This window comes from Orbicella franksi, chromosome 7 (assembly GCF_964199315.1).
Source record: "Orbicella franksi chromosome 7, jaOrbFran1.1, whole genome shotgun sequence".
Lineage (NCBI taxonomy): Eukaryota > Metazoa > Cnidaria > Anthozoa > Scleractinia > Merulinidae > Orbicella > Orbicella franksi.
The window spans coordinates 28,276,784-28,304,680 of NC_138151.1; the positions used below are offsets into that span (position 1 = coordinate 28,276,784).

Sequence of the window (27,897 nt, forward strand, 5' to 3'; positions counted from 1 at the left end):
GGATGAGTGAAATAAAATTATGAAACTTAAGCACATTTGAGGGTTCTGTCCTCGTGGACCGGTTCACAAGAACCGATACAAAAGACCTAACAATGTTCAACAGCTAAACAAAGGTTCGTAAAGAAAGGAGTACAATGGTTATTCCCTCTGTGTACCGTTACACCAGGACACAACCCATTTGAGGGACGAGCAGCATTCGAAACAAGGACGGAAAAATCTAACTTAGTTCCACAATCGCTTCATTGTTGAGAAGACTTTTAATCAATATCCAATAATTTGTGAGCCAGCTATCATTCATAACAAGCAGTTTAGTCCCAAGATTTTATGCAACGAGCCACGTACCATTCGAAGAAGTTGAAGCGGCAAGCCTGTTTTTGTGTGTGCGGAGCTCACACTAAGTTGGCAGCTGTTTATGAGAGTCACGTGATTGAACAGAATGACTGGGCACTAGTTAAGATCCTATAGATGAGAAGATTGGATGCTAGTTGGCTTGTGCAAGTGGTTTTTTTCTGCCTCCTTCGTGTTGGCCACTTTGCTTTTGTGTTCCATTTGTTGGTTTAAAGATACTTCATTTTTATTTTCCCAGCTTTCAGTTGCCAAGGTAGGTTTTTTCTTTTATAGCTTGTCAGTTGAGATGCAGTACATTGTCTGTTTGCATGTATCCAAAATCGTTAAACTCCAGAATACCTGGCCACTTATTAGCATCTCATTGAATAAGAATAGCAACTATTGTTATATACCTCATTCTTCAAAGCACACCGACGCATGTAACTAAATAAAGTGGCCGGGTATTTTGAAGTTGCTCCTCCAAAATAAATATTCGTATCCTTGGTAATTTCGATCATATTTAAGCTTGTGCTTAATTACATGTCTGTTTTCAGTTATCAAAAATCCAGCTTCCTAATTTCATGTAGGCTTTGGAAATGTTGATTGCAGTTGTAATGTTTATTGATGGCGTTCTTTCATCATTCCTTCAGGTGTCTATATCTGGAGTTATTTTGCTCACAGAAGCCAACATATCAAGACTCAACTTGAGGTTAGTGCAGGTTGCACAGGGGCTGGTATGCTTTTGCAAGCTGATCGGCCTGAATGTTCAGCGCGGGTTGCCCTATGCAGCGAAAGGAGTCATCTTTCTTGTGCAAGCTAGCCACCATGTATATTGTGCCACCATGTATAGCTTGCTAGCCACCATGTATATCGGCTTGAAGTGATTGATATAGGTAGCACTATAAGTGAGACATAGTGTCAGGGATTGTCAGAGAGCTTCAAAGATTGTCAGAAACTCTGAGAAACTGAAAAAGACTGCCTTGAATTTGCATTGTACTTGAATTGTTAGAAATTTGAACAGTGTCACCCTGTTGTTGCTCTTTCAAGATCAAAAGTTAGTATGCAAATCTCAGTTGAACAATACCGGTCAACGATCGTCTTCATAACCATTTTGTGAATGCAAAGGATGCCTTGTCACATTTTAAGGATAAGTTTTGGAATATGATAAGTGTGGCGCCAATTATGGATGATGATGATGTACCATTCTCAGAGGCAAGATGTTAATTCTCATGCCAAAATTGAAGCAAGCTGTTACACAAATTTACAAAATGTGGAATGAAGTGATGCTATGGTTGACACAAATGCAGGGTAAGAAAAAACATTTTGAACTTCACTTGTGCAATAGACAAGTGAGGTTTTGGTTTTACTTGTCCAAACCTCAAGTCCAATTGTCCTTGGATGTAGAGTTAATCCAATCCATAGTTGAACCACATTTCTTTGAACAGCTGCCTTAATTGGTTCCACATACTGAGGATTTGAATCTTTTTCAAATAGTGTTCCTATGACACGTTATGATGAACAAGAGAATATATGCAATACTTTCTGCCCAATCTACAGCCAATGTACAAAGAACTATGTAGATTTGCAAAGGCAGGATACCTACATCTGGAACATTACATCACATCTTTTTTTATATCTTGTACTACCCATGGGAAGGTGTCCTTCCAAGATTCCTGCAACTTTCAAACTCGAACTGCTGGGCTGTGAAATTGTTTTCTCCTCTCGTTCACCTCGGTGCTTTCTACCAAAGGTTTTGCCTTTCTCTCTAGCTCCTTTCCTGGTGCGCCAAAATAGCCTTTTATGCTTCGCTGATCAGCCATCAGAGAACTTAAGACACCATGATGGCCAGGCCGAGGACAATGTCGATTAAAAAGTGATTTTATGTTTTACCTAAGAATCTCTCGGTACCCTAAAGTCATTTACTTTGTTTATCACCATCAAAGCTATCACAAAACTGAATCTAGGACACATCGATAAATTCTAAATAAAAGTCTAAAAAATTAGCCCTCATGGTTCACGTTTTCCATACCACGCAGAATTTGGTCATTTCACGTTGTTGCCTGCAGAGGACGGCAAAGAAATGTACCGAGAATTATAATGTACGTGCACAGCCATTGTTCTCCTCATTAAACCTTTTGTTTAGCGACCTTGCTGTTGCCATTGCCATCGTGGTTTTCTTAAGATCCCACTTGTGCATGTGCTGACAGCGACTAAGAGGGTCTATTAATAAATGCACAAATTGATACCCCCAAATCAGTGTTCCAGATAAGTGAGATCAGCTAGACGACCCGATAAATTAGTAGAAAAATCATAGTGATTTGCTGGGAGCATTGGAAATTGACCTGTTAGAATTCCTTATTGGCACCCAACCTTTAAAACTTACCTGGAACCCTGCAAATGAGTGGCAGGCCCCTTTCGGTACTCATTGAAATAAAGTGGCGGATAAATCATAAGTGCTCAACTCATTTCATCTCTAACTTGTAAGTTTCTTTTGCGAAAAGTGATCTGTTTTACACTTGCAAAAACTTAACTGTATATTAATTTCTCTGCTGAAACATTTAAACACCTTGTTTTTTAAATTATTTTCTGAAGATTCACTCGTCCAAAGGATAAGTAGGATTGACAACCCACTTGTCCACTGGCCAAAACCACTTGTCTGGGACAAGTGGACACTGTCTTTGTTGCACCCTGAAATGATGTGCTATAATACTTATAAGGCAAACAAATGAAGTGGAGGAAAATCCAAACCCTACAATATTTGATGTCATTGATCCGACCATCATTTTCTGCGAATTAGAGCATGCATGAAATAGACATGCACCCCAACTAAATGTAAACACTCTCTAAAATTACTTGTGAGTGGCTTCCAGAATAACTAGCTTGTTTATTTCAACAAACTTCGAGTTAAAACACTTGGTACAACACATTGGATATCAAAACAAAATAATATAGTAGAGGGACTATAATAGTTTATGATAAGAATAGTACTCCGAATAACTAAAAGATTATTTTCTAATTGAAATTTCTCAAATTAGTCCAACTGTGATAACGCAAATGTCATTGTGTTTTAGTTTTAGAATGAGGTTAAAAAGCTTGCCTTTGAAACGTGTTTAATTAAGAGTTGACAACGAAGGTAAATGCTTTAATGAAGTTGACAAGGGTCAATTCATGTCTCCCAGGTTCATGCCTTCAGCATTCAGTTTACTTTACAAGATCTTATCAACTTCAGTGCAGTACAAGGAGGAAAAACAGAGTTGGCTAACATCGTCAACAAAATCGCACTCAAAAACCTACCATGACAATCAAAACACAAAAATGTAACATTATCATCTGATAATTTCCAGTTCAAATGCATGTCATTTTTTGTAAGACTTGGCCTTTCTCCATTGTGGGTTCACGCTTCCCTTCAAAACGTCTCCTAATTTATAGCACATTAATACCTACAACATGTTATCTTTAGAACTATTCGGATAAAATCGGTACTCAAGGATTTTATGTAGCATGATATTTTTATTTCGCATATAATACAGCAAAGACCTTCACTGATGTGAAATTTAAGCTTCCTTCCTCTAAAGGTCTTCCACAACCGAACATATTTCTCGTCAAAAAAGGTGCAACACTGCGACAACGGTACAGAGTGACATAATAGTGGCGCAAACGGACTTGCTTAAGCAGGCTACCTATTTTCTAACCACACTAAAGGGGAAGGGGTAGGGATCGGGTGGCTAAAAACATGAGGAAGAAGGGGAAGGAACAGCACCCTGTCCCAATAACAAAGCCGGTTTCCAATAAGCAGCCCAGTTTAATTTCCCCAGCTCATAAAATTCAAAAAAGCAAAAAGGACGCTACGCACAGACAAGTATGCAGTGCGGACCTATCTTTACGTTTCACAAACATTGATCATGAATGATTCAGTTCTAAACAAACTCATCATCATTTGTCAGGGAACAATTTCATCTCTAGGTGTAGAACCTTGGTAGACCAATTGCCAGTGAACAAATCAACCCAAATCATGATTTCATTTGCACTTGTAAATACAAAAGTTTACTTTACAACCAAAAGATGAGAGCCACATAATCCTGCGGATACTTGATTCTTAGATTAATGATAGATTGAAGACATATGATCTGCTGTTGTGATTTATAATTGGGTTCTTTATCGTAATTTATGTCACAACTTTCTTAAACTGGGGAGTATTGACTATTCATCAGTAATCAGTATTTATTAGCAAGCAGTAAGTTTAGCAATAACTTGCCTGGCTCAAGTTGTAAAGGTTTCTCTTGACGCCACTGTGATAAACCCGATGTAAAAATGCACATTTTTCTTAGGGGTTGAGTTACAGGTTTAAATTTTTGATCTCATTGCTGCTTTGTTTGGATCAGTGTTTTCAATTTTGACTAAGAGCAAATGTAATCAGTAAATGTTACATGTACATCCGATTAGACCAACCTGTTTGTTTCTACAGTTGTATAAACCCCTTGGTGACTGACTGACACTGGCTCATTTTCAAGGGCATACAAACTTTTCTGTACAAGGTAAGAATGTTACGAAAAAAATCTGATTTTGTGCAGTCTAGTCTGTGCAATTTTGAAGGTTATATTTAGCAGCTTGTGTTTGTCTTTACATGTATGGGTCTACAACAAAAAAGTTGGAAAGCTTTTGCTTGCTTGCTTTTCTCAATTTGTTGAACACTTCATTTACAGTGTATGATTGTTAACTGGCCGATAAAATAACCCTGTTTTTTGATTCTGTACACTGTGATTCTTTTAATATTCAAAAGAGTTCTAGCTGTTTCAGTCAGCCATACAAGACTAAGCAAAACAATACTGAGTCTCACTGTCGTGCGAAAAGCTTCAGCTCTGAGGATATAAACAGACAAGCAGTTATCACGTACATTTAACTTGCAAAATGCAATAGAAAAAGTTTTTAGCCAATTTAATTTCCACAGACTTCATTACACAATGAATGTATCTGGACGTAGAAGAAAATTAGCTAGTTGTTATGTATCTACCGGTTATCAGTTATGATCAGGCTTTGAACAGTCAGTATTCACTAAGGGACTGTTCATTTTTGAGTTAGTTTTTGTAAAAAAATACCTCTTAGTCGGCGCGTCGGGTATGTTATGGACGGGTCAATGGGTGAGTGAGTGAGGGAGTGAGTGAGTGAGAGATGTATGTATGTCACACCAATCAGGTTGGATCTACTATGAACAGCCAATCAAATTTCTTGTTGTAAAGGTAAATGGTACATGAGAAACACAAGGTATGTATAAACACAAGGACTTTGGTAATTGAAAAATAAAGAGTGACGTGTATGTTGCTGGTTTGTGATTTTTAGTCCGGTTTGGAGGGGAGTGTGACAGTTACATACGTACATTGGGTTGTTTTAGAGTGCATAATTTTCAGTGTAATGGTGGCTAGTTATGAACGAGATGAGTCTTGAGTTTTGAAGCAGTTCATGAGTAGTAGGCAAATGGCACGAGATATTTTTATTTTTAATTACAAAGGGTAACTTGATACTTTTGTTTTTCACAAGGAGTTAATTCAATTAGAGGTCACGAATCGTCAGTTCTAGTTCTTAGGACATGTGTTAGAGGAGACGAGACTATTTAGATTTGAAGCAGTTGTAACGTTTACAATAGTAAGTGCAGGTAACGATTGTTTTGTTCTTATTGCATGCAAATATAACGAGATATTTTTATTTTTTAGTTACAATGGGTAATTTGACACTCTTGTTTTTCACAAGGTAGTAAATTCAATTAGAGCTGACAAATTGTTGCGACTTGTTCCCACGAGATGTTTGCTATTTTTAGTTACAAATGGTAACTCAACACTTTTGTTTTTCATATGGGAGTAAATTCAATTAGAGCTTACAAGTTATCGGCTATTGTTCCCAGGATATTAAACAAAAAAGAAGCTTTCCTTTCTAGAGTGTTTTTACGTCTGTGCAGTAGCAGTTTAGTATTTTTATTTGATGGGCATTTTATGACATTCGTTTCAGTCCGATATTTTTAAAGGCAAAAATTATGAAAACTGTTCAAATGTTCTTTGAAGACTGTGTGGTACCAAGTTAAAGTGCAATTTAATTAAATCAGACTTTCAACGTGTCAGAGAGGTTTTTTTCTCTTTCTTTAAATTTTCGGTGAAGTAGTGTTGTTGCGTTGTGTTGTGTAAAAAGGGTAAACTTACTACTCATATAAAATGCGAAAAGTTCTCTTAACTTGAGTATTTTTGAGCAAAAATTCCTCTTGGGGGCTGGAAGGGCTCCCGAGGGGGTACTCCCAGAAAAATTGGTTGGGGGTGTGCGGCCCGCTTCCCAAAACCCTAACCCTGTTTATGACCAAAATCTGCGATATTCCTTACCCTATTTATGACCTGACCAAAAATTCGAAACCCTATTTACGACCTGACCCTCAAATCAAAACCCTGTTTCAGACCTGCGTTATAATTAGCTCCCTAGTTCAAACCAATGTTAAATTACCGTAAACATATAAATTTGTGAAGGGCTTTTGTTGATTTTCTTTTCAATAATGATGAAAAAGTGGCTTCTTCTTAAAGCATACCCATACCAAGGCTAGAGTGCAAAAACCGTACCCTATTTATGACCAAAATGGCCAAAATCAGCTAAAATCGATACCCTATTTATGACCAAAACGGCTGAAAAACCATACCCTTTGGGGCCGCACAGACCTATATAGCCCATATAAGGGAGTCCCCCCCCCTCCCGGGGGAAGGGCTACGTGATCGGTGAGTGAGGGAGTTATGCATGTGCACGTGTCAGACCAATCACAGTGTGGGTTGTATCAAAGAACGAATAAAATTACCTGTTAGAAAATAAGATGGTATCTACATTAATCTGGAGACATGTCAGATTACTGTAGTTTGTTCAGTCAAACATTTTATGGCTCACTATTTAGTTATCTTGCCATTACCGATGTAACATCGTATGTACATCATAAACTCCCAGTTTCTTTCTTGCTGTACATTGCAACCAAAAAAACTTGTCAAATCAACCAAATCATTACTGTAAACAGTTCCATGAATGCTCCTATGTCCGAGACTTATAGTTCACAAAAAAATAACTCTTGCACGCCTTGCGTGCCTATGTTTTATGAGGAAGGTGGTGGGGGCTGGTGGGATTTGGGGGGGGGGGGTCATGTGAAAAGGGCTATCAAAGAGGGGTCATCCCAAAAAAATAAGGGAAAAGGGGGGGTTAGGTGAATTTCTTTAGTAAAGCTTTGAAATGGCATAATGTTTTAATATTAAAAAAAATGCTATAGAACAAACATAATAGACAGGATACAAATTTATTACAAACTTTCCTTCTGTTTTAAAGTAACATTTGATGACAAAAAATATTGTATCTAAGAAAGAGAACTTTAAAGTAACACTGCTATTTTCTAATACAACTTTCACTGGCACTCATCTTCATCTTCACTGTCGTCGAGCCCTTCTTCGCCCCTTGTGCTGCTGTGGGAGTCACTTCCAGCAATGCTTTCAGCCAGAGGGTACTCTTCAGGGTACATGAGGGTGTAAACAAAGTATCTGACTTCCTGCTTAAGGTTCGTGGTGATTCTGCTTCTTGCAGCATCGGTGAAATAATTCCCTTCCAAGAGCTGTGTGATGTATAGCCCATCTCATCTAAATACCCACACGGTAACATCCTCAACTTTAAAAAACACTCTTCCAGATGGTCAGGCTAGGGGGGTACACAAGGCATTGTGGAAGATCATTTCCTAGCAGGTTTCCAACACAGATTCCTTAAACTCTTTGGATGTTGTTTTGAGTCCGTTTTCTCTTTCTTTCATTTGACTTTTGTGCGGTTCTCCTTTTTTCTTTCTCCTTCTGTTGATGTGTTGTTTGTGTATGCCCTTGAATAAGCTGTCATAACTTCTCTTCTTATTTTCTAGTGCTTCCATGTCCTGCATGACCTTTGTCAACTTAGCTTCTATACATCTAATATGTTTTACTCTGAAACTGTGGGCAAATTCTTCACCCTGCTTTAAAGCAAGCCCATTGGACTGAAAGAGTGTGGAATTATGTTCCTCCACATCTTTCAATATGACATTCAACTTTTCCACCATTCCTCTGGGCTCATTGATGGACAAGTTCAGTTTCTCCCATCACTGGGGTTCAACTGGTACCCTGGCATATGATAATGATGATAACAGTCAATTAAATTAATATTTTAAGGGCCCATTAACCGATCTTTTTGAGCCGTTGCTAGGGAAAATTTAGTCTCACATAACCTCATCATTTTTCGTTAGTTCAGAGTTATTTCATGTGTTTTAACTTTTTCCTGATCAGTAACACCAGTGATGACGTCATCAGGCCACGCCCATGGTCATGTGACTAATACAGAAAAAATGCAAAGGCTCCCAGGCAAATTACTTTCCCGGGATTTTTTTCATTGATTTAGTATTTTAATTTAAATCCTCATTACACTATGCATCGATTTTGTTTAATTTCTAAAAGGTCAGATTTTGAGAGCATTTCAAAATATTGAAAAATTCGTAATTTTCTGGAAAAAGCATGATTTCGAAAAAGGAATGCATAGCTATGTTGCCAATGTTGGCTTAATCAAAATTCGTTGAAAAAGGCTGAATTTAATGAAAAACCGCATTTCCTTTAGCATTTAAAGAAACCGGAAGTGCGCCCGATATCTATTGGAAGTTACCCTATCAGCGTGTGCACAATTTACACTACCAGCGCACTTCGGTAGATCAAACAAAGCCACACGGAGTTAGTTTTTCTCTTTCTATTGCTCTTGTTTTTCTGTCTCTCTCTTATTTTGTCTTTGCTTGTACTTTTTTACTTTGCATTTTGCGAAACACAAAGAAAAATGTCTAAATGTGAGCGAATTTGCAAGTTTTTGAGTTGTTTTTATTTTCCCTGCTCAGGCTGACGTAAGTGACCAGAAGTGAAATTTCACCTCCTTAGCAACGCGCGCGAGCGCGTGCATGAATCGGTTAACGGGCCCTTAAGAGGAGGCCTCCAATCACCTAGAGGTGGTTTTCAGGAGTGTCCTCTAAAAAATTAACGTCTAAAATGTACATTAAATGTCTAAAATACAGAAGTAATAAAAGGTAAAAACATGAGACTAAAACTAAGGTATAAAACTAGAACTAGAATTACAAATACTACTGCTAACTAAGGTTAAAAATGGTTAAATAAAAAACTGTTTCAGTTTGTGTATAAAAATCCTTTTTGGCATAAGTTTCTTTGGTTCACTTGGCAGTGAGGCCCAATCGGTTATTGCTCTATAATACGTTTTTTTTCCTGCTCCATTCCATTCTTGGCTTGCTACAGTAGTTAGAAAAACAAACCAGTTTAGAAATAAAATCACCTAGTTAGAAAAAAACTACATGTAACTAGTAAAATTATAAGATTAACTGAGCCCAAAAATTAACTGCAACACATGCAAAAAAAATGGTAAGCTGAGGGGGTCATGCAATTTTTAAATGGTGCTTCCCAAATCCCACAAGCCCTTCCTCCCTCAAAAAATGAACAGTCCCTAATGCATCACATTCTTATCATGCCTGTTTGCAGAACAACTGTTGAATCTTTGGGCTTGTGTTAAACCCATCTTTATAATAAACATGCTTAATTTACTGCAAAATAACGGGTTCATATGTTCTTTTCATTCTTTATGGTGAAAAGTGTAATTTATGTTCCATTTGATAGTTTGATTTGCATCATTTTGTGTTTCTGCATTAAAGTATCTGTATACCCCAAATGACCATAATTCGTTCGCGCCACTTTACGGTTGGACGTTTCACACAAACCCCAGGAAAGTATATATTATATTTTCTGAAAGCTTAAGAATTGTAGTTGACGAAGGTGTATTTATTAAAATAAAAAGAATTAAGGTTTTCCGAAAATATAGTGCCCTATTTCCCAAAGTACAGAGGTTCACTAATCAAGTTCGTTTCTGGTTGGATTTGAGCAGGAAGACATGATCAACATCGCTATGTCTTCTTGACACCTTTCTCTAAAAAGTCTTGTCGGGAAATTTTGATCACTTGTCTGGTTGGTTTTTGACACGGAGTTTTGATAAAACATGCATTCTCTTCACTAAAATAGTCATAACTGTTGAAAGAAGCTAAAATAAAAATTCCCCGACACGGCTTTTTGCCTGATTATCGGGCAACTTTCTATCCAAATTTCAGCAAAAAATGTTGAAAATTTGCAGGAAACTAACTCAAAATGTGAGCTTCACTCACTGAAATTTTCATTTTGAGATACATGTATGAAGGAAGATAAACTTTGGAGCAGTCTTCCGGTTTAATGAGATAATTACACAGAACGTGTGAAAATAATGACCGTTGATCAGCCAATTGAATGCTCATTTTATTTAAACAACAGAGCTCGGATCAATTGCAAAGGAGTCTAAAATGTTGCCACCAGTGGGAAATACCCTTGTGCAGGATCTGAATTCCACCACTCGTGTTTTAACTTTTTCAGTGAGCCGCACATGACTAAGCCAAAACAATAGCTTCATGTCACTGTGGTGTGGAAAGCTTCAATGCTGAAGATATAAACAGACAAGCAGTTATCACGCACATTTGAAAGAGTAACTTGCAAAATTAAATGCGATAGAAAGAGTTTGTAGCCAATTTCCACAAACTTCATTAGACAATGAATGTATCTGGATGGAGAAGAAAATTAGCTAGCTTTTTTATGTATTTTCCAGTTATCAGTAATGATCAGGCTTTAAACAGTTGATATTCTCTTATTCATTACCGTTTGGTTTGCATTTGTGTTTCTGCATTAAGTCTTTTAATCTTGATGTATTGATCACTAGTAATATAAAATTCATAATGGCTTCTAGCACACCAATGTTGACTTGTAAACAATGAATAACTTAGCTCCTGTTCTTGGTGAAAGCAAGAAGCTAGATTGAAATGTTAGCAGATACAATTTCTGTGTAGTGAATAATTATTCTTGTGTGCTTTAGAACGATAAACCCAATATGAAAAAGCACAATATCTCTCATTGTTGCTTTGTCTGCAGAATATTTTCAGTTTAGACTATGAGCAAACGTTTTATATATTACTTGAGATTTGAGCCAACCTGTTTATTTCTACAGTTGTATTAACTCCTCGGTGACTGACTGACACTGTGTCATTGATGGATTTAAAAACAACTCCACGACTTCAGAACTTCTTTAGGTAAGAAAATTATGAAAACAAAATTCTGTTATGCACATTCAGTAGTTTTTGTGATTTTTGATTTTATTTAGAAGTGTGTGTCTGCATAATTATGTACATGTGTTGGTCTAAAACAACAAAGGTAGCAACCTTTTACGTGTACTTGCTTGCTGTCCTCAATTTGAATAACTTTCTTTAAAAAAATTGTGTTTTTGATGCAGTACATTATGACATTTGTTATATCACAGGAAGCCCAAGCTTGATATTTGAGAAGCGCAATTTTTTGTTGATGTCTGTACTGTCACACAATTTGCATGATTTGCATGTTTACAAGGGTTTGTATGGGGAGAGAAATAGAGCCAAAACTTGCGAAAAATTACTGTTGAATTTTAATAAATATTACTTACCTGAACTCCAGTGGTGGTTCTTTTGTGTTCTGTGTGGTTTTCTGGCGGACTTGTTACTTTTCCATCAAGATATAGTTCCACTGTTTGCTCACTCTAAAATATGTGTAGAGTGAGCAAACAGTGGAGCTTAACTTGATGGAAATGCAACAAATCGGCTAGAAAACCACACAGAACACAAAAAACCACTACTGGAATTCAGGTAAGGAATATTTATTAAAATTCAACAATAATTTTTCGCAATTTTCGGCTCTACATGTGTTTCTCTCCCCATAAAAACCCTTGTAAATATGCAAATCACGCAAATTACATGGCAGTACAGAGGTCAACAAAAAATTGAGCTTCTCATATATCAAGCTTGGGCTATCTGTGGTTATATGCAGTGCAGTTCTAGCATTTTTAGTGAGACATACAAGAGTACGTTAAAACAATTATAATAAAGCTTCACTGTAGCACAGAAAGCTTCAATGCTGACAATATAAACAGACAAGCAATCATCAAGTGTATTTGAATTATGAAAGAGTACATGTGACTTGCAAAATGCGATAGAAAGAGTTTGTAGCCAATTTCCACAGACTTCATTACACGATGAATGTATCTGGACAGATGTGAGAAGAAAATTTGCTCCTAGCTTTTTTATGACATTTGTGGTGTATTACCGGTGATTGAATCTTTGGGTTTGTCTTAAACCCATATCATGTTTTTTATAAAGCTCCAGGCTTAAATGTTACAGGCAAATGAGTTTTATTTATAGCTTGTTTTTCTTATTCTTAATGGTCTATATATTTTTTAAATGGTGACAGTGGAACAGACTAAGTTGAAGTGAACTCTTTGAAGTTGACACGAGAAGAAAAGATGATGCAGAAATAACTTTCAGTAATTCATTCAACGACTTCATTCATTTGGGACTTCTGACCAATTGCATGCCCCACGGAGCTGTAGACATGGATGAAATTTCTCCTCTCCAGTCCTCACCGGAAGCTGTACCTGGAACATGTAAGTATGAATTTGTAGTATCTTTAATTTGTTTTTTCATTTGTTTTGGATTTTATTGGGGATCTGAGTGGCCATCAAGGAGAGTAACAAGTAGTAATATGCACAAGGAGTCGGGAGGGAAGAGGTATTTCAAGTAAGATTTCCATATGTTCACAACACGAAAAAATCAAATTGGCCTTCTCTTTTATTTAAGGGTGTCTCAAAGCAGTTTCCATCACTTGGATTTTGATGGGTCTGTACAATCACTCTTTATCACTTAATGGTACAATCATGGAATCAAAAACTGCTCAATCATTAGTGAACAAGTTGTTATCATTTTCCTGGCACGATATATAGGTTACCATAGCAACAGTATGACCTGCTAAAAACACCCTTAATTACAGCTTTATGGACTTATAATTCAAAAACGGCATGGTAAAATTTTTTGATATTATCAAATTTTAATAAGCATGATAAGATGTAGGCTCGATTACCAGCCTAGATAAGATGCAACTTTTGACAAAGTTTAAAAAAAATTCTGTACATAGGGTTCAGAGTCACCTTAAATTTTCAAAACTTTAAGTTCATGTTCTTCAGCAAAATATACTTATGTACACTGGTTTTATTACTCCTAGTTATAACTGCAAACATGCTGGGGTGGCTGTGCTGAAAAAATAGGTCAAAGCACTTATCTTAGTAGTATTGTGAGTAACAATAACAGCTCGGCAATTAATTTGAACAATTATTCTTCTTTGTAGTAAGAGATGGCACACCCACAGATGATGAATTAGAAGAACTGGGCAACGAAATTATAAACTGGATAAAGCTTGGGCGTCGCTTTGGGGTCAGTGATTCACAGCTTGAACAAATAAATCAAGCTCACAACCAACTGTCTGAAAAGGTATACCACATGTTAAAGCACTGGAAACAAAAAGAAGGTTATGTAGCAACCTACAAGACTTTGTGCGATGCATTGAAACACAAACTTGTACAGCGCCAAGACTTGGCAGACCGGTTTTGTTACATTAATGGTAAGTATTTTCTATTAACTACTGTTACTATTAGAGTCTGATGGTGTACTCCAAATCAAGCAGGCTGGATGGGGTTATTGTTGTGTTCTCAGGCAACAAACTTTACACTTGCAGCACCTCTCTTCATCTAGGTGTTAATTGACAGGGTAATGCAAGGCACTGATAAACAATTTTTTCTATGTCACTTGTTAAGTTTCTCTTAAGCTAACTATTTTTAGTGACAACTTAATTTAAAGGAATTTATCAGTTGCATGAATATTAAGTAGTTCAAGTCATTAAGTCACTGACTTGCAGTGTAATATACCTAGTCTCACAGGCATGAGATTGTTAACTTGTGAGTGCCAGGATTTTTGAAGATAACTCAAATATTTCTCAAAATGTCCAAAGATTTCAAAGCCTTTCAAAGGTTTCTCTGTCTGTGTCATACTGATGTGTTTCACCAAAGATTACACTGTTGCCAGTACAAAGTAATTTCTTTAAAGAGGAAATGGCTACTTTAAATGGGCAGTGCTATAAATAGTAACCTAAATGTAAGTTTCAAAAATGCAGTCATGCATTCACTTGTTGTCAGTAATAATTACCCTATTTAACTTAGCCTCTCTCCCTTTTGAAAGATGAGTAATTTAGCCAAGGGGCTCTTTATGCGCCCCCCCCCTGCCCCGCCCCCCACTGCCCTGCTCCTTCCTGGTTCCTTAATAGTTACCTAATTTAAATTGCATGTTAAGCATTTATAGTTGTCTACTTAAGTGATAATCAAATGTTTTTCATTAAGTCACATCACACGTAAAAGTCACATTTGAAAATTTCTACCACCTTGGATTTAAAAAGTTGTTCAGATCTGTCAGGACAGCTCCAAAATTTATTTGAAAAAGAATCAGAAGAATCTTAGTAAAGAATCTTAGATACAATAAGAATAGTTGTTGAAGTAATGATTTTGGGATAAATCCTTCTCCATGTCATTAATATGTTTTTAAGTTTGAACAAGGAAATCATAACCAGATGGTGTTTGGATTAAATTAGCATAGATTTTTTCCAATTTTACAATAGAACCCTGCCTTACAGCCACCCCATTAATACAGCCACCTCTTTATTGTGTCCACTTTGAAGTGGCCTGAACAGAAGGACTCTGAGTCAGTCATTTTCTTATTTAAAGAACCCCTTTCATATGGCCAGATTTCTGTGGTCCGTTGGTGACTGGATTAATGGGGTTCCATGTTTCCCTTGACTTCATCTCAGGGAACATCCAGATTCTCGGTAAAACAATTGGAACCAGTAAGTGTATAATATCCACTGGAACCCATTTGGACTATTAGGTCCCTTTGATGATTGATGAAACTTGAACGACTCAACTTGAAACTCGAACGACTCAACTTGAAACTCGAACGACTCGACTCGAGACTCGATACTCGAAGATTTCGAGTTTCAAGGATCAAGGATCAAGTGGAGTTGTTCGAGTTTTGAGTGACTGTCAACTTACATTTGACCGGTACTGTAGGTCACTTTGATGATTCATTTCATTTAAGTCATTTTGCGTATCTTTATAGAACCTTTTACCATTCAGCAGCCCGCTGGTGCAGTACCAGCAGGGAGAGTGACAGGAGAAGTCTCTGGTGCTACTGCAAGTACTCTGAAACGGAAACATTCGGATTCAGATCCTGAACGAGGTATGTAATATAACCCAGTTATACAGTGTTTTTTAATGGTATACCATGGAATATCCTACGAGTCACTTGTATTTTCTCAGTATACATATGAGTCATAATTAAGGCGAGCGTGTAGTATACCAAGAAAATATGAGTTACATTAGTGGGATGTTCCATGGTATACCAGGATAAAGCATTGCATAACTATTTTATACCACGCCATAGAATATACAGTGGCGGACAATTCAATGAGACATACGTGCAACGCATGATGGGAAGGTTGAATTTGTTACCGTCAAATATACCACAGCTTTCCTGTATCCTGTTTGGCTGTATTTTCTATGGCATTTTGCAAATAGATTTAGCTAAGCCTTATGTGTAAAAGCAGAGCTCCATTATAACTTGATAGTAATCAGTTACTCAAAACAATAATGGCTCTGTCAATTCCAAGCCTGCCCATGCCACCACCCTCCCCAGGGGGGGGGGGGTCATTTGACAGGTTGTAGGTCCCCACCATGGGGCATTTGATTGCAAAGAGTTGCCTGAGGGTGGGGAATTTGACAATTTAGTCGAGTACAGAGAGTTTTAAATATTTGGTACTTTTAAAACCGAAAGCTGACTGCTTTCTCTTCATCCAGGTGTTAACTGACAGGGTAATGCAAGGCATCAATAAACAATTGTTTCAATGTCACTAATCAAATTTCTCTTAAGGTTACTTAACAGGCTATGCCAAAAGTAAGAAGTTTAAATTGATAATAATCTCCTGGCAACTTATCTGTTTCCTGTATGATGATCGCTTTAAATACTAAGCAATGTTTTCAACAGTTCTGAAAATGAAGGAAACGAAAAAGTAAAGTTATGGTTAAACTGAACGTGAGTGCAAAGAGCAACTTGTATAAGCTTGAAACTAAAACTGACTTTTGTTCCACCACAGAAAACCTCAAAGACACACTCGAGCAAATAAGAAATCAAGTGAAAAAGTTGGGATCACTTCTAGATGAAGGTCAGTAGACGTCAATTGAGATATTTGGAGGTATAGAGATTCTATAACTAGGCAAGAAAAAACTGTAACTTAAGCAGTGAACAGCAACTAATACATCAAGAAACAAACGGAAAAAGCGACGGGATGACTGTTTAGCAACTAATGTTGGTAATTATTGCATGTTTAAACTGGCAGAATTTTGATAATTTCCAACGTCGATATTTGTCAATCTATATTTTGACATAACTATGGCAATGATGACGAAACCTGATGTTAATTTTCAGACAAACTTCAACAGATGAAAAGTGAGATAGCGAACTTGAGTGAGAAGTTAGACACTTTGGTAGCACAAAGAGAGACCGACAATGAAGGTCAGTTCTGAATAAAAACTGATGCAGTTTTTGCACAGTAAAAGAACAGCTTATCCAGCGAAAGACTAGCCTGTGTCACAACCGCTCTGTCTCTTTCGGAGAGGGAGGCTGTTATACAGGCTAGCAAGAGACACATTTCTGACGAAAGTAAAAAAGGAAATAATTTGGCGTAAGGTGGCTCAAACCAGTTTTCTGTTGTTTTGAGATTTCTAGAACTATGTGTGATTTTTCAGACTTGGAACTGTACTGGTTTGAATGGCTGTGCTATTTTTTAAGGTAACTCTCCAATGTGCCTTTCATTGTGTTTAAGTCATAAATTACGGTTGCGCTGTCCTGTTGCGTACTGTAGCAACAAAATTAACCCACCGTTTACCATCAGTTGCATCTATCTTAAAAACTAAGCCAGTTACCCCATATTTGTTTTATAAAAATCTTTTTATTAAACACAGAAGAAAAAACAGACAAAGTTATAAAAAAACTCTTTGGAGTGGATTTTTCTTAAATTAAGAAAAATGGAAATTTCCAAGTCGGAGAAATTCCACACCACAGTTTTTTCTTACAATTTCGCACATGCATTCCTCTTTTGTAGTTGAATTTTTTTTTGCATTAAAAAAGCAGGGTCACCGGATCGGTTTTTGAGATATTAGCTTCGTGGATAAGGTTTTTTATTTCTAAGTGCAAAATTAAAATCCGCATGCGAGAAGGCAGTCTGCTGATCAGTAAAGTCTACAATTCCCCACGAATTAACGGGAATGGTCCGCGAAAAGTGTTTTTTTAACTGTTGTCGTCAGTAGCCGAAGCAGTAGAAGAAGAGTACCATAAATACCCGGAGGTGAGACTAGCAAAGTAGAAAGAGCGAAGAAAACCTGAAGAGTAGTTTTTTATTCTGCCGTTTTTTGGATTGATAGCCGGCACGATCGATCGCAAAATCAACATCAGAATTTTCGTTTACGTTGCAGCACAGTGGTTTAAAAGGATGTTTTCCTTTGAAATTGCCTGAAGGATGGATGTTTTCGAAGTTAAAAATAAGTGATCACGCAAACAGCTTACTAAACCTGGCAGAAACAAAGTTTTACGAAGTAGACCTCGAGCCGCCGTGTTTGTTTTGATTTTGTAAGCTTTAAATCTCGCGCGCTATCTCGCGAACCCTCGAATGATCGCGTGATGCCTCATGCTGACGTGCGTGCTAGAGCCCAGGTGTCTCACGGAAATATAACTGTTTTGAGCCACCTTAAACTCAACTTTGAGCGATTTGTAATTCCTCTTACTAACCGAGTTCGAGGGCCGCACTGTAAGTTACGGACCGAGTTTTTCCCCATCGATTTATGGCCCAAACGCGAAGCGCGCGGGCCATAAATCGAAGGGGAAAACGAGGATCCGTAACTTACAGTACGGACCGAGAAAACGAGGTTAGTAAGATATTTATTATATCTCTACTGTGTGTCTGACGGGTTCGGGAACGATTTCTATTCATGTGGAACGGCTTCAAATTTCTGACGCACCTAGAAAGCAAAACGACTCAATTTGAAATCATTGTCAAGTGACTCTTAAGTCGTTAGCAGGTTTCAATACACAATTTTAGAAGTAAAAGAAATTTTTAAATTTTTACTCTCTAAAAAAGTTAAGAACACTTGGCGATAAATCACGGAATATTTTGGCAACAAAAACAGCTTTAAATTTTAGCGGGCTGTACAGGAGAATACAGTCCGCTAAATTGACCAATCACAGCGCGCGTACTAACTGAGAGAAATAATAATAATTGTTATTGCAATGTTATGAATGGAGGTATTTCATGGGCTTATGAATGAATTTGTCTGTTCTGAAAGATTATGAAGGTTGATAACAGGAACTCAACACCTGTTACTACAGTGACTATACCTTACATTAGGGGCACTTCTGAGACCATCTCACGGATCCTACAGCCCTACAACATCCGTGTAGCCCCCAGACCTACAACTATGTTACGACACTTACTGACCAATGCTAAAGACAGGAACGAACCCAACAACAGGCAGGGAGAAGTTTACAAGATCAAATGCTCCGACTGGCAGGCTTCCTACATTGGTGAGACTGACAGAAACCTTAACACGAGACTGACTGAACACAAACGAGCCACGAGAAATGGTGATGCCAACAATCACATTGCTGTACATCATCAGTTGACAAACCTCAACATTGACTGGGACTCTGGTCAGTGCTTAACTTACAGTACAAACTATTTTCAATGACTGACTCTAAAAAGCTACTACACTAACCCAGAACAAACGCCTCTTAACAGATGTCAGCAACTACCGGCGCCTTATCAAAGACTTATCCACGACGGAAACGAAACCAACAAACTGACTTCTAACAGACCGACTTAATTTGACTAACAGTAGACGGACCAAAACCCGCCCAATTTGACTAACAATAGACGGATCGAAACCGACCAATGAGTGATGACAAACTTTACGCGAGTCTTACAGCCAATACCATCATGGCTAAACTGACCAATAACGTTCAACGGACCAGACTTCTAACATCGTCGACTGACAAACAGTATTCACTTGACTCTGAAGATGACTTCCGCTCAGGTTGTCGAAACGTCAGTCACCAACTACAGTTCCTTTCAGAACTACCCTCACGCGGATGATCACACCATACGAACAATTGAGACTCCCGGGTTCAAACCATTTACTACATGACTCTCTTGTTTGTATGGATTGACTTGATTGTATTTCAACTCAAGCTAATGTAAAACGCTTTATTCTCAGACAATACCAGAGATGATTTCAAGGAGATGACAAGGGACATGTGAACCATCATTGAAGAACTGAAAAGTCAAGTGAGATCAGGAGAAGAAGGTATAGATTTTATATGGCGATTTTATTGATCCTCTCGAAAAAGTGAAACAAGTTGATAATGTGTAGAACTGTACGGAGCTCTTTTGTTGGAATGAAAGAAAAATTAAGTGATAACACTTATATCTACTCAAGATGGAAAACTGATATTCTTACCCATATACATGTATGCCAAGTCCTATCATTTGCTGGGTGATTGATGCCTTCGATCTAATGTGCGGAAAGAAATTTTCTATTATCCAAATCAACGTCCGTCTTCATTTTTCCCCCAACTCTGCTTTATTACCGCACCATTAAAAAACCTAGGAAATGGGAAAAAGAAAGTGACAACTCAACCCTAGTCCGTTGTTTCCTGTGTCACTTCTATTTGCGTCATATCGTCATTTCATGGCGTGGTATTTGGTAAAGTTGAAATAAGACAGTAGTTGCCGGCAAATTATATTTTATATTATGATATTTATATTGCGTATTGTAACTGTACAAACCACTCTTTGAATAAAAAAAAACACCCAGGAATATGTTGCTGGTTACATAAAAGTGTGAATTAAGGATTGATAAGACTATAGAATGTTTATTCTTAGGAAACAGCAGAGACAACCTTGAGCAGATGAAAGAGGAAATTGCAGACATCAAAGAAAAGTTGGACACTTTATTGAACCGACTTCCTCTGGAAGAAAAGAAACTGAAGATGGAAGGTAAGATCTATTTTTTTAGCGGGAGCGGGGCAGACAATTGGACAGCTGTTGTGGTTCTGGTTCGGTTCAGGGTTGTGTAAGAGTGTAACTTCCTATTAAGAGGATAAAGGACTCATTAAGTTAATCAAGTTATCGCCTTGGTTCTATATTACGCTTATGAGCCCCACTGTTTTGCTGGTTTTTTTGGGACAGAGTGGTTATCAATCTGCTCATAGAAAATGTTACCTGACCAATGACAGTAGTTGTTTGTTTTGTTATCACGATCGCCCTGAAGTAAAAACTAATAACTGTTGTTGTGACAGAAACTCCTTTCAATCATAAGAGATCTTCTTCTATCTTCTGCTTTTCCGTTTTCGTTTTGCCAAATTATTGTTTCATATATATGCATATAAAAATGTCAGGAGGCTTGAAAGACTTCCTATCATTCGGTGCGAAATGACAAAAGATTAAAAGGTTTTAAAAGTTTCCGATCTTTATTATGAAAATTAAGGCTGTGTTGCACTGTGCTTTATGGTGAAGGTGACCTAAGATTTTCAACTGAAACTGGCAACATGATAGCCTTTCTCCGTGAAAACTAGAAACTCAATTTGTGAAATCAGAAACATATCAGAGAATTTCTTTAACAAAATTAAAAAAAAAAAAACTAGTAACAGATGTTTCTCTTGTAAATGTCCCAAGATAGTTAATGCTCAATATGTTTCTTGAATATGGAAAATATCGAGAAATAAATTAACAGATATATTACAAAAATTATCAATTACAAATTAATTTCCGTTTCCTTCTTTTATCTATGTGATAATGACCGCTTGCATTTTCGCCTTAATTTAAGAAATAGATCGGTTTTAGGCCGCCTTATTTTATCTCTCTGGACAGAAAAGTTACTTGAAGTAGCTTCTCTTTGATTACCTCTAGATGATTTTGATCCAGCTGAGATTATCGACGCAATTCGCCAACTGTACAAAGTCCGCGAGGGATGGCTCACACCGTTTCCTTGGTGTGAAGAGTTTCACTTTCATCTTGATAGTATTTTTACCAGACTCAAAGTGGTCAGCAGGAAAAAAACAAGAGGAACAGCGACAGACAACATCGTCAACATGTCTGGGATCTTTAGACCACATGAAGAATGTCCACAACCAAGAACAGTATTAATTGAGGGAAAGCCTGGCATGGGGAAAACCACTTACTGCAAGAAGATGGTATATGACTGGGCTACAGGAAAACAAAAAGCAGAAGATTGCTTTCCAAGGTTCGAAACAGTGTTGTTGCTGAAGTGTCGTGATATGAAGTCTAACCTATGGGAGGCCATTGATGATCAACTTCTCCCTCGAGATGTTGAAGAAGACGTTAGAGAGAGATTCTTCAACTTCATCCGCCAGAATCAGTCCAACGTTTTGCTTGTACTTGATGGATTGGATGAGGTTCCCACTAGTAAATTGCCAGTGTTCAAAGAAATCATTCAGGGTCGCAGAGAACTTCCAAAGTGTCGCGTGGTTGCTACGGCACGGCACGAGGCTGGAATTAAGTTACGAATACACTGTGACACCCTGCTGCAAATTGAAGGATTTACAGAAGAAGACGCAAGAGAGTTTATCTTTAAGTACTTTAAAAACATGACGAATTTGGCCGAGAAGCTCCTGTCCAAGTTGAAAAATGATGCAAACCTGAGAGACATGGCGGCAAATCCTCTTAACACTGTGCTCCTTTGCCTCATTTGTGAAGAATTTGAAGGTATTTTCCCAAAATGGAGGACCCAACTGTACGTGGAAATCATACAATGTATCCTTAGAAGATACAGAAACAAGAAAGGATTACCAGAAACCAACGAGGACCTCGTCGAAGTATACGACGCTCAACTGAAACATCTTGGCCAGATAGCTTTGAATGGTTTGCTTGAAGGCAACTTGGACTTTGGGGAAAGTGAGCTTAAAAGTCATACAGATGAATTACCTGGATTCGGATTTTTGTCAGTTCAGACCGGAAGCAGTAAACTAAGACCCCGTCGACACTACAGTTTTCTACACAAGAGTTTTCAAGAATGCTTCGCGGCAATCTATCTGTGTAGTCAGCTTGTCAATAAAGAAATCAGTGTCGACGAGTTAGCTGCTGATAGAAGATACCTTGAAGAGCTTCAAGAGGTCCTTTCATTTACATGTGGTATGGTAGCGGCACGTTGCGAGGAAACAGCAGAAGCCCTTATCAAGAGTATAACGGTTCAAGTGAATGACAAAGAATGCTTTCTTACCTTGCTTGGGTTCATTTCCGAATGTAGAAGAGAAGACAGCAGTTTTCATCTTAAAATGGCACGTGTTTCTGGCTCATTTCTCAAACTTCAAAGTCTTTATCTGGTATATCAATCGCCTAGTGAGGGTGACGTTGGTCTTCTAGCTGAAGCACTCAAAGTAAATTCAACGCTGAGAGTGTTGAATTTGGGTGGCAATGGCATTGGTGCTCAAGGTGCTACTGGTCTTGCTGAAGCACTCAAAGTAAATTCAACGATGACAGAGTTGAATTTGGAGTACAATCACATTGGTGATCAAGGTGCTACTGGTCTCGCTGAAGCACTCAAAGTAAATTCAACGCTGACAGAGTTGAATTTGGAGTACAATCACATTGGTCATCAAGGTGCTACTAGTCTCGCTGAAGCACTCAAAGTAAATTCAACGCTGACAGAGTTACATTTGTATGACAATGGCATTGGTGATCAAGGTGCTACTGGTCTTGCTGAAGCACTCAAAGTAAATTCAACGCTGACAGAGTTACATTTGTATGACAATGGCATTGGTGATCAAGGTGCTACTGGTCTTGCTGAAGCACTCAAAGTAAATTCAACGCTGACAGTGTTGAATTTGGCTGACAATGACATTGGTGATCAAGGTGCTACTGGTCTCGCTGAAGCACTCAAAGTAAATTCAACGCTGACAGGGTTGGATTTGAATCACAATCACATTGGTGAAATGGTACGCAGTGAACTCCTCGGCTTGGAGCATGATCATCGTTTCATCATCGTTTGGTAAACAATCGTCATATGATGAAGACTTGCTTGTTGTTCTGAGTGAAAACAGCTATGGCTGTCTTTTTTAATCAAGTTTTTTTTACGTATTATAACTGATGTAAATAGATGGGTTGTTTTCATTATCGGGTTTTTTTCTGATGTGTACTGCATTACTGATAATTTCATTTCAAGTTCTTTTTGATTGTCATTGTCCAATGTTATACGAGTCCGTCGTATTTTTTCTATCAGTATATATCACCTCTTTATCTTAAGTGACGTAAGAACTGTATAATAAAAAAAATTCTGCTACGTTCAAGACCTTGAAAGCATGTCAAATTGATTGTATCGTCAAGTGGATATTTTATGCGCCATGAATGGATATGTGTGGGCATTGCTTCATTATGTCACGAATTATGTGCTAAACATTTCCAGCGAATGAGATTAAGGTGATGGATTCCTTGGCTGTCGTGTGCTCTTATTGGGTGAGATCACGATCGGGAAAACATAACAATTTTCCTGGACAATTCTGTCCAAGGTGGAAAGGTGCAGTGAGGTCAACCCTATGTGAAGTACCAAAGAAACACATAAAAAGGATCTGGATTACAAAGAACAAGCTACAAGTAGCCCTGAAACCAAAGGAGCTAGGAGAGAAGACTTCCCAATCCTTCTATCACACCGTCTAAAAGGGTCGTGATAGCCTGGGTGCGTATTGATAATCGGTTCTCTGCGACGGTGGAATTCGGCGGTAACACAATTAAATTGTCAGATCTCAAGGAACTAATGGTTCAGGGAGTTCGCATGGCGCGCCATTCAATCAAGAGGGTTATAAGGGAGCTGTGAAATATCTTACGCAAGAAGTACGGCCATTCAGACTCCTGAAAGTAGCGGGAACTTATCTAATCAATCTTCTCGAGATGCCGGCAATAATGGAGAGAAACGTGGCCTTATAAAACTGGTCTTATAAAACGCTATTATGTTATTGTAGAGTAGTTTCGTCGATGCAAGCTCGGATCTTGTGATTAGCGTCCGTGGCCCTTCGCGGAATTTACTGGAAGGTGAACGTAAGTGGACAGATACAAATGCGATGGTTAAAGCAGGAGACAAAAGTAGCGGCCCTTAGCGTTCTACACTTCCAAATGATCGTAATTTCACTGGCAGGATCAACTTGTCAACGATTGCATCTATTTGTTAGCACCGGGGACATGTTTCTTCAGACTGTGATCAAGTTTCTACTCGTGCTGAACGTAAGGCATTTCTGGCAGGCAAAAAGGTTGTGTTTTAAGTGGATAGTGGGTCAGCATAGCGTTAACAAATGCCCTCGTAAGTTCTCATGTCGTGTTTATCGTGGGAGACATCATACTTCCCTTTACCATCAATCCTAGGAACCTTCATCCGCTAGTCATGGTTGACGTCAATGGTCAGAAAAGTCCGTGCTCTCCTCTGAGGCGGGGTGAGTCACTCTTTAATGCCGTCTAGGTTGATCTCACTCAGTTGCGCGCAGTCAAAAACATAACGCGTGGCGTGGCTCAGAACACGAACGCTACTGGAGTACGACTTGTGGTTGCGAGCGATTAGAAGAGACTTCGCGTTGAGCACGCGTTCCAGGGAAATTGATAGAAAAGAGATAATTATTGATGCTAGACAACCCTCATTATGTAGAGCGGTCGCGAATTGCCAATAAATCTCATCTGTTAGGAGTCAAGTCAGGAGATCAGTGATTGGAAGACCCTCTACCGGTGTCACATCATCCTACCTGCAAACAGTACGCGCAGATCCCTACACGAAAGCGCGCGCTGCGCGTCGTGGAGAACCTGTTTCTGAATTTACCTGTTTGGCTGGGCTCTTATTGCATTAGGATCAAAACTGTATGGGTACTGGCTTTCTAGCAGTGAATTCGATCAGCAATTATGAGCATCTATGCGCTCTAAATCTTCAGGGGTTGGTAGATACTCTCGCTCGTGATCAACAAGGAGTCCAGAAAGAGTTTCACTACCAACTGGCACGACATCGTCAAGAAGGCTGGTATCCAAATTACTCAGCATGGAAAAGGTATCGGGATGCGATGAAATAATCCATGATTAGCTTAATGAAGAAGTGGTTGAGTCGACAGCCCACCGATAGAGTTCTACATGCCCCTTTGAGCGTGTCATCAGGGAAACAGCACAGCCTGCTGAGATGTGTGTAGTCTATGACTGCACTATGCGGGAGGAAAGAAAACGCCCTCTCTGAATGATTGCCTTGCGACTGGAGTCGCCCTCAAGAACAAGATTCACCTCGTCTCAGTTCTTGCTAGATTTCATTCTGTTGCGTTTGCTGGTAACATGAAAAAGACATCCCTGCGAACGCGCGTTAGGGAGGGTGAGCCTGATGTTCTGCGATAAACTGGTTGTGGGATTTGCACTCCACAGAATTCGAAATACAGATCTTGAGGTTCACCAGAGCACTTTCTGGCCTCACTCCTTCTCCTTTCTGCTAAGAGGTGCAATTTTCTTTAGTGGCATTTTTGCAGTTGCATAAATAGCAATCTTAGGTACTGGAGCTGGAAGAAAGCACTCGAGAGGATTCTAGCGACAATCAAGCCGCCTTCGCTAAGTAGCCATTAGGAACTGCTGCTTCCAGAGACGGGAGTTTTTGGCCTTACAAACTCCAGGCAGTCTGTAAAGGTGTTCCATTCGTTTCCTCACGAAAATGCTGAACTGATCAAAAGGAGGATTCTAGGAATGCTAGGTCGCACCTATGAATTCCTCAGTCTGGTTTGCCACACATGACTACAAGGAACTACTACTCTTGAAATGCTTGTGAGCTGAAATAACAACAAGCCTGGGACGTTCCTCTACCTCATGAGCTTACAGCAAAATGAAGCGATGCGAGACTTACCTGCTCGTGAACATGGTGGTAGCGGGCACGCTAGCGTCCTATCAGCGCAGTAGACCTCAATGTCTTCGGAGACCCAAATGGGTGTGATATCGCCGCAGCAGTTTACGCCTCTACTTATCAAGATTCTTGGAAAACATGTGGTGTGTTAATTGTCAAAAAGCCGTGAAGACTCAAAATAACGTGGCGAAGAACTGCAGGAAAAGAGCGGGCTTCAACTCCTCTCTCTGGGAGAGAGTCTCAAAAGGAGCCATAGGACTGGACAAGGTGGAGGAATACACGCTGGCACGCTGGCGTCTTATCAGGGCAGTAGAACTCAATGTCTTCGGAGACGCAAATGGGTGTGATATCGCCGCAGCCGTTTACGCCTTTATTTGTCAAGATTCTTGAAAAATATATGGCATGGTGATTGTCAAAAAGCCGTGACGATTCAAAATAACCTGGAGAAAAACTGGAGGAAAAGAGCGCGCTTCAACTCCTCTCTGTTGGAGTGAGTCTCAAAAGGAGCCATAGGACTACACCAGCTGGAGGAATACTGTGCAGGCTTTATGCTTGACATGGCGCGAAACGGACAGGTAATGATGACCGCCGAAGCACGTCTTGCCACACAGCGTTTGACAACACTAAGCCGAACTCGAACTGTTTGCAGGACACATGGCTGTAAGGTATAGTCTGCATACGAACCAAGTGGCCCATTAGGCCGGAACTTATCTCGGTTTCTGTAGCACGAAGCGGCTAGAAGTATTTCTACTCCCCTTGGATGAGATGCTAGTCCATCGCAGGGTTACCCCAGCATGAAATTCGCCGGTACCATTTATGTACCTGGGTGGAGAGAGGTACTGTAAGAGTAAAGTGTCTGGTCGAAAAACACAACGCAATGTCCCCGGTCAGGGTTCGAACCCGGAGAGGAGCGCACTAATCATAAGGTCACCGAATACACGTGGCATGGCGCGAAAAGGACAGGTAATTATGACCACATAAGCATGTCTTGCACGCGAGTAAAATCAAGGAACATACGATTCATGATGAGTGGAGACATGTACCTCCTCATCAGAATACTGTTTATCTCAATAGGCGTGGGGATTCCGTAACCGATGCAGCATTTTGGTGGAGTAGAACCAAGTGGCTACTGCAACAATGCGTGGCGGGCAAACCAGTTGTAGCGTTGCACTTTCGTCCTGCGTGGCAGACATGTCTAACACCTTTTGACCAATTGTATGTGTTGTTGTTTCTTCCAATCAAAATGCGTTGTGATCGTGTCCTCTGAGATTATTTTACTAGGGGACGGGACGGTGTTTGCCAGTTGAAAGCTCGAAACCTATCGATTGTGACTTTTATCGTGAGGGTGTTTTGCCGGATCTTTCTGCATGTTCCGAAACACATTTACAGCTGCCTTTGAAGCCTAATATTGTTGGTAAGAAGCTTTGTGAAGTGTAGTGTATTGTATTATGTTGTTTGTAGAAATGGAGTGAGCAATTTATATGGCTCAAGTCTACGAAGCCATTTCGACATGTTCATCAGCAATCTAAGTAGTGTTGATCGTGTTGCTTTCAAGCGGCACGAACTAAGCTGGCACTAGTTTGTATAGTCCACACTGTTGTGTTTTGAATTTTG

The 27,897-nt window shown here is 39.0% G+C and overlaps 2 protein-coding genes and 1 long non-coding RNA gene across 13 annotated transcripts in view; all 3 read left to right on the forward strand.

The window, feature by feature from the left end:
• Nucleotides 1–26,870, forward strand: part of LOC145493522 (uncharacterized) — a 62,910-nt gene extending 36,040 nt beyond the window's left edge. For 4 of the 9 annotated variants that reach the window (XM_081473007.1, XM_081473009.1, XM_081473013.1 and 1 more), the window contains one exon: nt 22,956–26,870. In XM_081473007.1, the coding sequence (XP_081329133.1) occupies nt 22,956–23,431 (476 nt within the window). In that variant the 3' untranslated portion in view covers nt 23,432–26,870. Of the gene's footprint in view, nt 1–13,613; nt 13,887–15,430; nt 15,551–16,463; nt 16,533–16,795; nt 16,883–20,303; nt 20,418–21,329 lie in introns of all 9 variants that reach the window. The other 5 variants (XM_081473008.1, XM_081473014.1, XM_081473006.1 and 2 more) reach the window with 4 other exon arrangements.
• Nucleotides 1–27,897, forward strand: part of LOC145493524 (uncharacterized) — a 119,314-nt gene that overhangs the window by 82 nt on the left and 91,335 nt on the right. The gene's annotated exons all lie outside the window — the stretch shown is intronic.
• Nucleotides 3–12,867, forward strand: LOC145493541 (uncharacterized). 2 transcript variants are annotated; one of them, XR_014050140.1, is made up of 4 exons: nt 3–601; nt 978–1,036; nt 4,793–4,862; nt 12,684–12,867. It is a non-coding gene; the product is annotated as an uncharacterized LOC145493541 (long non-coding RNA). The 2 variants fall into 2 exon arrangements; XR_014050141.1 differs by lacking the exon at nt 4,793–4,862 and adding an exon at nt 11,416–11,497.